Consider the following 13,499-nt stretch of genomic DNA (forward strand, 5'->3'; position numbering starts at 1 on the left):
ACCTGACTTCCTCATACAGTACCACAGCTCCTCTCTCGGCACCCTGTCGTACGCTTTCTCTAAATCCACAAATACACAATGCAATTCCTTCTGTCCTTCTCTATACTTCTCCATCAACATCCTCAAAGCAAATAAGGCATCTGTGGTGCTCTTCCTCGGCATGAAACCATTCTGTTGCTCACAGATGGTCACCTCTTCTCTCAGCCTGGCTTCCACTACTCTTTCCCATAACTTCATGGTGTGACTGTTCAACTTTATTCCCCTGTAGTTACTGCAGGTCTGCACATCTCCCTTATGCTTAAAGATCGGTACCAGCACACTTCTTCTTCATTTCTCAGGCATCCGTTAACCTTCCAGAATCTTGTTAAACAATCTGGTTAAAAACTCCACTGCCATCTCTCCTAAACATCTCCATGCTTCTACAGGTATGTCATCTGGTCCAACCGACTTTCCACTCTTCATCCTCTTAATCGTTGCTCTCACTTCCTCCTTACTAATCCTATCTACATCCTGCTTTACCAACTCCACATCATCCAACCTTCTCTCTCTCTGATTTTCCTCATTCATCAGCTGCTCAAAATACTCCCTCCACCTTCTCAACACACTCTCCTCACTAGTCAACACATTTCCCTCTCCATCCTTTACTGCTCTAACTTGCAGTACATCCTTCCCAGCCCGTTCCCTCTGCCTGGCCAATCGGTATAAATCCTTTTCTCCTTCCTTAGTGTCCAACCTCTCATACAGCTTCTCATATGCCTTTTCCCTGGCTTTCGCCACATCCCTCTTTACCTGCTGCTGCATCTCCTTGTACTCCTGCCTAATTTTCTCATCACTCTGTCTATCCCACTTCTGTTTTGCCAACCTCTTTCTCCTTATGCTCTCCTGCACTTCCTCATTCCACCACCACGTCTCCTTGTCTTGCTTTCTATTTCCAGATGACACACCAAGTACTTTTCTAGCTGCCTCCCTCATCACTCCTGCAGTAGTTTCCCAATCACCCAAAACCTCATCACCACCACCGAGCCCCTGTCTGACCTCTTCCCTGAACCTCACACTACACTCTTCCTCCTTTAGTTTCCACCATCTTATTCTTCTTTCAGTCCTCACTCTCCTTCTCTTCTTCTTCACCACCAAAACCATCCTACAGACCACCATCCGATGCTGTCTAGCTACACTGTCCCCTGTCAACACCTTACAGTTTCCAATCTTCTTCAGGTTGCATCTCCTGCATAGAACATAGTCCACCTGTGTGCAAGTTCCTCTACTCTTATACTTCAACCTATGATCCTCCTTCTTCTTAAAATAAGTGTTCACCACTGCCATTTCCATCCTTTCAGCAAAATTTACCACCATCTGCCCTTCCACATTCCTCTCCTTAAGGCCATACCTACCCATCACCTCCTCATCACCTCTGTTCCCTTCACCAACATGCCCATTAAAGTCTGCTCCAATCACCAATCGTTCTTTCCTAGGTACACCATCTACCACTTCATCTAATTCACTCCAGAATCTTTCCTTCTCCTCCATCTCACAGCCAACTTGTGGAGCATAGGCACTGATGACATTTATCATCATCCCATCAACTTCCAGCTTCACGTTCATCCCCCTATTAGAAACTCTCTTCACCTCCACTACACTCTTACTGTACTCTTCCTTCAGAATCACCCCTACACAATTTCTCTTTCCATCCACACCATGATAGAACAGTTTGAACCCACCTCCAATGTTCCTGGCCTTAATCCCTTTCCACTTGGTCTCCTGAACACACAACATATCTACCTTTCTCCTCTCCATCATATCAGCTATCTCTTATATATATCTATACTTATATCCCTGTTGTACATTGGTGAAAGGGAAGAGGATAAAAGAGGGGCCAAGAATAATGGTGGCATCCCAACTGCACAGGTATAATCCTACTCACTATTAGTTGTGACATACCTGCTATATCCAAGGCATCTCTCTGAAATGTGCCTGTAGCCAGACAATCATTTAGCTGAAAGGACTTTCACAGATTGCATTATTGCGCATGGTATCCCTTTCCGGTTAATGTCCCAGCTGATAGCACAAATTTATCAGTATTGGTTTCTGGAACTGACTCCTGCTGATAAGCTGTTTGGAGAGTTCAGGAAAAAAAAAAGTCCTGACCCTAAAAATGTTCTCTCTCTGAAAGGTATGGCACAGTGCGCAACAACCTTCAACAAAGTGAGATAAGCCATGCTGCAGACTTGTTTGTATTTAACAGTAGTAACTTCCAGTGGTAAATCAATGCCTTAGCAGCATAGGCTCATGACTTGAACAGATTATGTATATATAAAGAGTTCCGGCTCAGCAAGCATTATGGATTACACAGTATTGTTTTTTTTTTTTTTTTTTTTTTACTGATGTGAGTAATCATTACTGATGTACCTTTTCTCATTATCAAAGCTAAAGAACCGTGCACACACATTGGTGTATAATTGTTCTAATGTTCTGCAAATGTTAAAAGAATTTTTGCTTAACATCATGGCAATTCTAAAACTCAAACTGGTTTTAATGTGGTCTACCTACCCAAGTCCTCTAACTACACACAGTTGTTGCCATGTTGTAAACCGAATTGCCGAATGGTTATTTATTGCCTTCCCTATCACTCAGTTTTACTGCTAGGTTTAGAGAAACCAGTGTTTCGCTATAGCAGTATGGCACATATATAGTATATGCACATAATTTATCTTTGAATGCCTAACAATACTTTTTATATTATTCCCAGCATTTTTTTTTTTTGCATGACAGGAACCCCCCATTGCATTCACTACCCACTGCAGAGACACTTAGCTATCACTTTTTTTCATGTAAAACCACCACTTCGATACATTTACAATACATCAAATATGGACAGTTAGATGTTGTTTTTCATTTTTTATTCTAAGACATGGATGATTTATTCAGTGAGGTTAAGATTGAAAGAAAATTCCCTTGTCTATTATTTATAATAATGCCCAGAATAATGCCATTTTCAAATCACTGGTACTGCTGATCCTATTATTCTGTCACTCACCTAAAAATAACCCATAAACTTTTTTTCTGAATTGAGCAAACTACTCTTTGTACTACAAAAAAATTAACTTCCATGTTGATACAATCTTTCACTTGTCGACTGAAAATAATGTCCATTTCTGCTTAATGTGATGGAGCATGTTCATTTTCTCTACACACATTCACACTCTCAACTTAATATGCTTCAGTGGTCTCTTGTTCTGTAATTGAGTTTTCTGATCACGGTCATAGCCCCCACCTTATTTCCAAGTCTAACAAGAAAGTTGCAATACCATGACAGTTAACTCCTAAACTCTGTGATGGATTTTGCCTTTGTAATCAATGGAACTCCTTCAAAACTCCTTCAGCCTCCTTCTCTGGTTCGATTGAGTACTGTGCCACTTTTCTCAGCTTCGTTAATAAATTAGCAAAGCTAGCAAAACCTCATCAGTGTCTCCATGGAGTCCCCCTTTCACACAATGATATGCTGCCAAGCACCATTTTCGATCTTTATCACTCGACCTAATGCATTTTCCTACCTGCTTGATTCTGTCCCAACTCCTTTCCATCATCACCACATGCCTCCAGCATCTCATTAACATCAAAACCTCAATTGTCGAAACCATCTCTAAGAAATCTCATCACCCAGCCTTTCTGTCTCCCTGTTTCTAATCGACCTTTACTGGTGTGTGTAGAAAATGGTTATAGTTTTATAGCATATTCACTTCACACATCTCTTCACTTGTATAGACTTTATATGTATTCACTATCTATCTATCTATCTATCTATCTATCTATCTATCTATCTATCTATCTATCTATCTATCTATCTATCTATCTATCTATCTATCTATCTATCTATCTATCTATCTATCTATCTATCTATCTATCAAACTGTCTTAAATAGATAGAATAATAATACAGTAATATTTCAGATACTTTTCACTCTATATCCCAAATATAATGGGGATACCAACATGGACCAAATCCACCTCTGCAGGGTTTTGCACATGCCTTTCTAAAAGGTTTATACATTTGTTTCATGCACACATACATTTGTTTCTTGCATTTGCATCATAACTTTGTAAATGTATGTTATATCTTGTGTCCTAATTTGTCATAGGCTGCTTGAAGGATTTAAAAAGTACAGATTTCATTGTATGGTGTAACAGACTTTTTCCTGTACATATGATGAAAAAACCAGAAAACTTGAAAGAACACAGTATCACTGGTACTGTTTTTTTTCGCTGCTGACTCCCTAAAGATCAGTATTCTCTCTCATTTTTAATGCAGTGCAGCACCACATTGCCAATTCCCAGCTTTTAGCTGTAGGTGTTATAGACTTGTCTTTTACCCTGTTCAAAACCCATTAACAAACATTGTTATAATCAGCCAACAAAAATCTATCAAGCTACTGTAGCTCAAGGTATTCTCCAGAGTTCAGCTGTTCCAGCATTTCTTTTTGTTATTTACTTGTTTTTAGCTTTATTCAGTGATCTCACAATCTCACAATCTCTTTGCAGTGTTTTGTTGATGATACTCTAGAATTACATGTGTGTATGCACAATCCATCACATCATTTTATATATTATACTCCTGATATACTGCAAAACCTGGATGAATGCAAACCTTCGAAACTTGTACACTAACATCTAACTTATAACTAATAATGGCTCTCAATCTTTTAATTCCAAATATCCAGACCTTTACTTTAACATTGCCCTGGCCAATATTGACCCAAACTCTGTGGTGTAAAACCTGGCCATTGTTTTTTTGTTTTTATCCTTTTTTACTTAATAGTTTGTTTTTTTTTTCATTTTGACATTTGAGCACTCACCTAAAATGTGAAACATGGTCAAAATTTCATCCACACTTTACTTACCACAAGCTTTTTTTATCAACATCTTGGCAGAAACATACAACTGCTTACTCAAACCACATTGAAAAATCTGCCTGTATCATTTCTAAATCCATAACCTACATTAGTTACTTATTTCAGCCAATCATGTATTAAAAAATTCCTGCACATGACATGCTCCATCTTACCATTCAATTCCTCCTACACCAATATACATACTAAGGTCTTCTGATGCTGTATCTAATGATATAAACTTTGAACACATTACTTGATCTTCAAAATTATACTATTTGCTGAATTAAGTGTTATTTTATAAGATGCTGAATAATAAGAGTGGAAGCCATTTAATTCAATTTAAACCAAATCTGCATGTGAGTTATGTGATCATTGCAATTAGGACTATTCATGAAGCAACATCTTTACAATATTCTAGATACCTATTAGATGTTTGATCTTCATTCATTTCATTTTTTTTTTTTTCATTTTCCATGTTCAAAATTGTCTTTTGCATTTATGTTGCATCATAATACATTTGACATAAAAAAAAAAAAAGAAAAATTTATTTCTTCAGTCCTCATTTTATGTCTCAGGCTTAAAGGGCAAGACTTGTCGTCTAGACACCTAGGGATAAAACAACCCCAGACACATCTACTTGAGAAAGGAAACCTCACAGACGTGAACTACATGCAGTTGTAATTTGTATAATCTGAATAGTGCACCCAGAAAATCAACATAAATATTAATATTGTCTGGACTCAAAACATTTTGGTCTCAGCCTAATTTCTGTTCTCCATCTTTTCAGAGTAGTTATTTATGATCATTTGTTCCTGATAGATAGATCACTTTATTCATCTCATAGGAAAATTCTATTCCAAACATCAGTATTTTTCTGTTTGTGGTACAGCGGCTCTGGGTTTGAGAATATATTTATATGAAAATAATTTTGATCATACCTGCATCTGCTCCAGTGGGATCTCAAAACTGAAAGACTCATTGTAGTAGGGGTTCAGTGTATTCTTCTTCACTGTGGTCTTCTTCTTCTTTAGACGCTTACCATTCTGGAGCAGTTGGATCTTCACATATGGATCTGGCCAGATGGTCATCCAAAACAGTTATTTACTGAATTATTCACATTATTTTTCAGAATCCAAAACAAAATATTCAGTCATGCTTCATTCACTGAAATTAGGAAATGTGAACACGCCTGAAAAAATTCTTGTTTGTTTCCACCTTCTGGCTTATCTTTAATGTAAAGTAATTATAAAGCCATATGTTGTGATTAGAGAGATTAACTGACTTCCTGAAACCATTCTAGGCTTCATTACTGATTACAATCTCCTCATACAACAATCACATCTAAATGTAATATAAGAAATGTCCTTTATTCTAGGGTCAGTTTCCTGATTAGGCGAGTTTTCTCACCAGAGAGTCCACCCACATCCATTTTCTTCAGGTTTTTGGCCTCCAGAATGCAGACAGTCAGTTTACCGGCAGTGGGGACGTATCGCAGTGAAATGCAGATATCACCAAGCTTCTCTGGCTGTAGAGTCCAAAGTAAAGGAAATGAAAATAGTGCACACACAAGCACTAAATATATGAGGAGATTCTTGAATGGTTCCTTATCTTTCTGGGCTGTTAGTCACTAATACTGTAAAAGGTGTTAGAGTGGACTTCCTTTTAATTTTCAATGTACGAACTACAATATATGTCAAAAGAAGGTCATAGTGATAGATCAGACAATTCACCTCTTCCTTCTCAGCACTTTCCAGGTCTTTCCATTCCTCAATGGGCTGTCCCAAGTCCACTGTGTTCATGGGCAGTTTGACTTCACCAATGATGTCATGCTTGGAGAAGCGATCGTAGTCATAAACAGACATAACTAGAGTCTTTCCTCCCAGCTCCTGGTATGGGACCTAAAGAGGAAAACCATCAGGAAAAGGCCATATATTTAAACCTATAACCCACGAACCATTGTTATTTATGATCAAATTCAAAAACATTATTACCAAACCCCAACAATAAACCAAACAGTAAAATATTAACATACTGCAGGCAACAGACCTTTAAATACATAATAATAAACAGTATCAATATTTAATAGACTAAGTTTGACTTAAGTTTGGTGATATATAATTAATTAAAAAAGTAAAATCTTGTCCACTTGACTTGTTGAACTTGTTGAAAATGTTGAACTTTACATGAATGTCAATATTATTGAAAGTATTTTCATGCAAAACAATTAGATGTTCCAATCCCCTTCTGTCCATATCACTTTCCACCTTGATAGGTCAGACCAGCAGGTCAGGGTATTATGCCTTTACTTGTCCATGATTAATCTTAATGTAGACAATTATTTCCTAAAAAAAAAAAAGTCATGACCACAAAAATCTGAAAATGGCTCAGTACATCTTTCTGAAAAACAGGAAACACATGGGCTTTCCAGGCCTCCAGTTAAACTATCAGCACCGGCACAAGTTCACACTTTCACATAGACTCGTCTTCAAATGACTGCACTTGGCAATGATCATTTGTTAAACATTAAAAAAAGATAATTAAGCAGGGAATGTTATTCTTTTAGTCAACGGATGTTACATTCAGCAGTGAGTAAGGACCTGCTTAATATTTCTCTGCATTAGAAATCATGTGTTAAAATTCTAATTTCACTCTGGCTTATGGTTATGCAACTCACAAGCTCGTTTCTATCAGGAAGAAATGACAGAAATACAGTTTATGTGTCAATAGATAAACTACACTTAACTGAACATCATTATCTACTTTGGCTGAACAAAATGGATATTATTTATGATATGAAAATTATGATATTGTTGGTTGCTAACACTAAGATCAGAATTAGTCAAGAAATGTCTCTCTCTCTCTGTTTGTTCATTTCTTTCCTTATATCCTCATTTTGATTTCCTCGCTGCCTTGTTTACTGTTTTTCCCCCAAGGCTATTTTAGTATGTGCAGTCAGATTTTCTCACTTTCCAACAATGTTTTTAAGATGAAGGAATCGATTTTGTCCCAGATCGGTTCTTAAGGCAGTGACTTTGAGCTGCACAGCCAAACACCAGAGACCCTTCTGTTCCCTGTGTAGCTAATTAGTGACTACCGGCAGTCGACTAATGACAACAATATATGATATATGTGGATAACCTTTTACATGTAGTTATGTTGGCTGCTGGTTTAACAATATAATTATTGAAAAAATTATTCTATATCAAATATGAAAATGACATTATGGATTCATTTCACTTAACATTTAATTTAGTTTTTTGTAGAATTTTTCCCCCTAAACTACACATTCAGACAGTTTATCAAATGCAGTGGTAATTGCGGTCAAGTCTGCCTAAAGGTGTTTCAAATATTGCTAGTTAAATGCAAGTACAAACATGCTGGTTTTAGTGGTCCAGACAATGAGAAGTATGGTAAAGGTGTGTGTAAAAATCAGGGTTTTTTTCATTTATTTTCACAGAGGTGCGAATGAATTTGTGGGGCAAACAAAGACAATGTTTCTTACCATAGCATGCATTCATAGAGTTAATTCACTCATCCTAAGAGACTAGACTATTCCTGGTCTAGAAAACATCACTGGCAGGTACAAATACATTTTTTTTCCAGTATCTTTAGGGACATAGTGGTTGGGATCATATTCACTCTTTCTTGTACAGAAATGTTTTCTATAATTGGATTAGGTTACAAATATATTAAAGAGGGGGCTATTATTTTACATTTCTGGATGAGTATGAGTATATGTGCAAAAAAGAAATATCTTACATATCTGGAAAGAATTGTGCTTTTCAGAACCACAATATGGTAGAAAATGACGGGATTTTACCATGTGAAGATTTTCCCGGCTGCCACAGATTTATCCGTAGAACGTTAATAGGAGGGTGCTTTGGGAAATTCACATCTAATTTAAGCCCTGTACACTATACATAGTAAGTATAAAAGCTTTTGTTCTCCTTTACTGTAGGACATTTAGAAGCATAAGGAGCTCCCCAGGTGGTTAATTCACTGCATTAGCAGAGTTCAATAATAGATATGAAGTCATGCAAATCTACATTTTCTCTTAGATCTCAGATCTTAAAACACGGCAGCAATTGTGTACCCTTACTTACATATTAGGCAATGGTTTCTTACATGACTTGTATCTATATGTTATGCTTCATAGTTTACCAATGCAGAATGAAAAAAAAAAATTTACAATAAAAAATAGAAAAACATACCTTGAAAACAAAAGTCTCGTTGAAAACAGGATTTAGTGTCTTTTTGTGCACCTTGGTGTCAAACTTTTTCTTTTTGTCAGGGAGGAGAAAGAGTTTAACATAAGGGTCTGAAGTTCCTCCGGAGTCCATGGAAATCAGATCAGCACACTGCAAGATCCCCACTGTCAGCTAGACAGAAAAGAAAGGAGAGATAGAGAGAACGAGAGAATAAAATAAAATAGATATCAAAGAACAGTCCTAAATCACTTTTCTATACTTTATAATAAATAACATTTATAATATATACATGTGTGTATATGTATATAAATGTATTCTTAATTTATTAAATACACCTGAATGCCTAATCAGCCTATCATTGGCAGTGGCCCAATCCATAAATTCAGGATATCAAACATCAGAATAAAGAAAAAGTTTGATTATTAGCGGTTTGTGTGTTTCAGAAACTACTGATTTCTTTGGGATGTTCATGCACACAGCAGTCTCTTGCATTTACATGCAAATGGTGCAAAAATACAAAACATCCACCAGACAAACGGCTGTGTGCAAGGCACCATGTTGATAAGAGAGGATGGAGAAGAATGGCCAGGCTTGTTTGAGTTCACTGGGATACTAAGGTACTCGCATGACCTCTCTTTAAGCAAGGGGCTGCATAAAATTATCTCAAAATGTACAACACTTCAAATCTTGAGTATCATAGGCTACGACTTTATACAACCACATCAGGGTCTACTTCTTTCAGCCAAGAGCAGGAATAAATTGAAGATTGGAAGAAGTGAGATTTGGTGATGATTTACCTATTCTGATGTCTGATATGACCATTCAGCTCTAAAGTGATCTTGTGTATTGTACGGCTGCCATGGATTGGCTGATTTGATAATTGCATGAATGAGCAGTTGATACCTGATAGGTCATTAGTAAAGAAAAAGAGAATCAACTGCACCTTGTTGTCCTGGAAGTCGTAATCCAACGAATACTGCAGTTTGCCCAGTTTCTCCTGTTCCTTTTCCTCTTCTTCTTTCTCTTCTTCGGTTAAACCAGTTTCTCCGTCCTCGTCGTCGTCATCCTGTTGTTTCTGCAGGAGGAAGCATGGTGTTAGATTACAGTTTTAGATGATGATGTTTATGCTTCCTGTCGGCAGCATGCCACAAGCTCTGGGCTCTTGTTAGCCTCTTTGGTGCAGTAGGGTGTAAGTGTGCTCCTACCAGGCTTCCCCTAACCATACGCCTGAACCAGCAGCCTTGTACCAATGCAGTCATTCAGGGCTAGGTGTTGCAAATGACTTAAGCTCACAATTTCTTTTTGGTGACAATTTTTCAATGGATGGTCAGTATAAATTGCACAGAGATTTCTATCTACAGTGTACAATAAATAATTCACCCAAAATTCTAACTAGCCATGAATGGAAGCTAGCTGCACCGAGCTTTGGGTTATAAGCATAGCTGATATATTTTTCATTAGTACTTAAATCATGTATTTAATCCATGCAATCAGTTATATCAGACAATATGTTTTGGTTTTGTTCATCTACATCACTAGCAAACCCATTCAATCCTACTTACAATGCTGAAAGATATGTTTTTGCTGTTGTTGTTTACATTCATATTCATGTTCATTATTAAACACCATTATGTTTTCAAGACCAAATGAAAGGTAATAGGCCTAGAAATTGCTGTGTATAATTTAGTCCTGCCTGGCCCATTTTCTCATGAGCATGATCTAATTCACTGATGTGCAGTAATACTCACGGGAATAACCAGTGAGCAAAAGTGCTTTATAGTGAAATAGATGCAATTGTGCTAGTTCCGGATTTTAAAGTGCTGACATGTGAATTCCGTTCTTTCTTTATTTTTGAACAGTGACCATACTTAGAAAGAAAGAACCTTTATGGAACTTTGGTATATTGATATAATGGTGTATTTATATTTTGAATGTAAATAGCATGATATGTTTGCAATTTGAATGAATCATTACATGTAAGGTCTTGATTTGATTTAAGATTTATTTCATTTATAAAGCTAGAGTTAAAGCCGGATGTATACATTTTTTGTTCTCATGTGAGCGTACATTAAAAACTGTACCTTTTCACTAGCAATATTTTTGAAAAATATTGTAACTTTTTTTTTGGAAAGAATGTGTTGCAGAAAGTTAAAACGGAAGGCCATCATAAATGATTCAAACTTCAAAAATGTTTTTTTAATCAAATTTAAGTGAAGAAAATTCAAGAACCCATTATGAAATGTACATATTCTTGTACTTTGATTTTGTTTGTAGGACTATGAGTGTGCTGTGAAATACAAAGATGATTTCGAGTTCAGTGTTGCTTATGAGGGTCCCTAGCAGAGTGCCACCAAAAAAAAAATTGCAAGGCTCAAGCCCATTCCTATTGATCTTCCTATAGCAGCAAATTAAAGGGCACAGCATTATGCTAAAATTCCTCAGATACTGTAATGTTGTTTATTTGCATATTTAATGCTCTGCTTTTACCCTGACTTTAAAAAGAGTTATTCTAAGACAAATGTTATGCTTATAGGATTTTCCCATAAAATAGCTATGCCCTTTAACACATGCATCCACTATAAGTCTTATGGGTTGCCTCTGACTCAAAAATCAATTACCTGCCAGTATTAGTGAGTTATTTCATTCACATATCATAAGTCGACTCTGGTCGTTATTTTTCAATTCATCATTGCATTGTAACTTTCCTTTGTTTTTGTTTTTTTCTTGTTTTGCTTTCTTGTCAAAAAAAACCAAAACAAGGAAGTTACAATGGTCATTCCGCCAAACCCGTAACCAAATCCCAAATGGCTCCTTATTCGAAATAAAGTACACTACATAGGCCAAAGAAATTATTTGCTATCCCCAAAACAGTGTATTATGAAGTTTTGGACACAGCCAGGGCTTCTGCACCGTATGTAGTGCACTAAATGCTCAACAGGGAGCCATTTGGTATTCAGCCCCTGCCCCGCACGGCATATGCTAGCACTCGGCGGCCAAAGAGCTGAGCCGTTCGTCCGTTCACCTACCGTAGTGCCGCCAGCCATGAGCGCCACGCAAAGTGGCACGCACACACAAGACATAAAGCAGGAGGGAAGGGAGCAGAGAGAGAGAGAAAGAGGATGAACCCAATACACACACCAGGAACAGAATGAGAGACAGCAGAGAGAGAAAGAGAGAGAGCCACATCAACACCAAGAACACCAGTGTGAGAAAAGACACACTACACAAAAGGAACTCTGCTTGCGTTCCTAAAGATGAGTACTAGCCTGGAGGACTTACACGATTAGTTTGAGAAGTGCTTGGAAGTGTTTATTGAACTTGTCTCATCACAGCACTTGGCAGTCTTTCACTGCTTTGTCAGTGTGTCTTTTCTCATCAGAGAACACAATGAGATACAACACCCACATTACTCACAAACACAGGAAATGAAATAGCAAAATAATATGGCTGGATGGACTTTTTCTTTCACACACATCTGTTAGTATTTCTTGTCAACTCAGCAGTAAATCAGATGCATTCAGATCAGGCTCATATGTGGCCAGAACCATTGAGCTAAATTGGGCCGTTTTATGTGATTAACTATAAATCGCTGTGAATACAGTAAAGAAACAGGACTTAAGTAGTCATACATAAGGAGTGTCTCTTGTTCAGCACATCATACAAACAGACATTTTAGCTTTATTGTTGGTCTTTTGGTGGTTAGACCCTTTTCATTTTACATACATCTCCACCCTGCATATTCTTCATGTTGAAGCCATCCTTGCCCTTCTTTCCTTTCTTGTTCTTCTTTTTCTTGCAGCAGCATTTCTTGATGATGCAAAAGCAGCAGGTAACGATGAGAAGTGCCGCCACTACTGCGATAGCGATCAGCGCCCAAGGAGGCACTGCAACATATTACATCAAAAGAGAGAGAGAGAGAGAGATGGAAAGAGAAAGAGAGAGAGAGAGAGAGAGAGAGAGAGAGAGAGAGAGAGAGAGAGAGAGAGAGAGAGAGACAGAGACAGAGACAGAGAGAGAGACAGAGCAACTTTTACACTAAGCATCACATGAGCACAAAACAAGAAACAAAGAAACACTGTTTTTGTTGTGATATTAACTTCTACTAACTTCTCACTAAAAGTGTGTTAGTTTAACAGTATTCTTGGATCTTGACCTACTTGCTAGCACACGGATGTGTTTTTGAAGGAGACTACAATGCGCTTCTGCTTTGTATTAGAGCATCTACCAAATGCTATAAACGTAGTTTATAAACGGAATTGCTATAATTGAATAAAGACTGGTCCGATACCAATCGCACAATGACAAGCACACAAATCAGTTTCAGTACAATGGGCAATGAGGATGTGTGACGCCACTTATAAGCTACTTACAGTGTCTTCCTAACCATGTCAGCGTAGGGCAAAAAA

The 13,499-nt window shown here is 37.4% G+C and overlaps 1 protein-coding gene across 5 annotated transcripts in view; it reads right to left on the reverse strand.

Moving 5' to 3' along the window:
• The window catches only part of syt2b (synaptotagmin IIb), a 59,709-nt gene that overhangs the window by 5,281 nt on the left and 40,929 nt on the right, over positions 1-13,499 (reverse strand). For 3 of the 5 annotated variants that reach the window (XM_083530489.1, XM_083530490.1, XM_083530488.1), the window contains exons 3-8: positions 12,817-12,977; positions 10,037-10,168; positions 9,097-9,264; positions 6,616-6,783; positions 6,293-6,410; positions 5,824-5,957 (exon numbers count right to left, since the gene is read on the reverse strand). In XM_083530489.1, coding sequence (XP_083386615.1) covers positions 5,824-5,957; positions 6,293-6,410; positions 6,616-6,783; positions 9,097-9,264; positions 10,037-10,168; positions 12,817-12,977 — 881 coding nt within the window. The remainder of the gene's footprint in view (positions 1-5,823; positions 5,958-6,292; positions 6,411-6,615; positions 6,784-9,096; positions 9,265-10,036; positions 10,169-12,816; positions 12,978-13,499) is intronic. The other 2 variants (XM_083530491.1, XM_083530492.1) reach the window with 1 other exon arrangement.

The sequence above is a fragment of the Silurus aristotelis genome (genome assembly GCF_946808225.1).
Source record: "Silurus aristotelis genome assembly, chromosome: 2".
NCBI classification, from domain to species: domain Eukaryota; kingdom Metazoa; phylum Chordata; class Actinopteri; order Siluriformes; family Siluridae; genus Silurus; species Silurus aristotelis.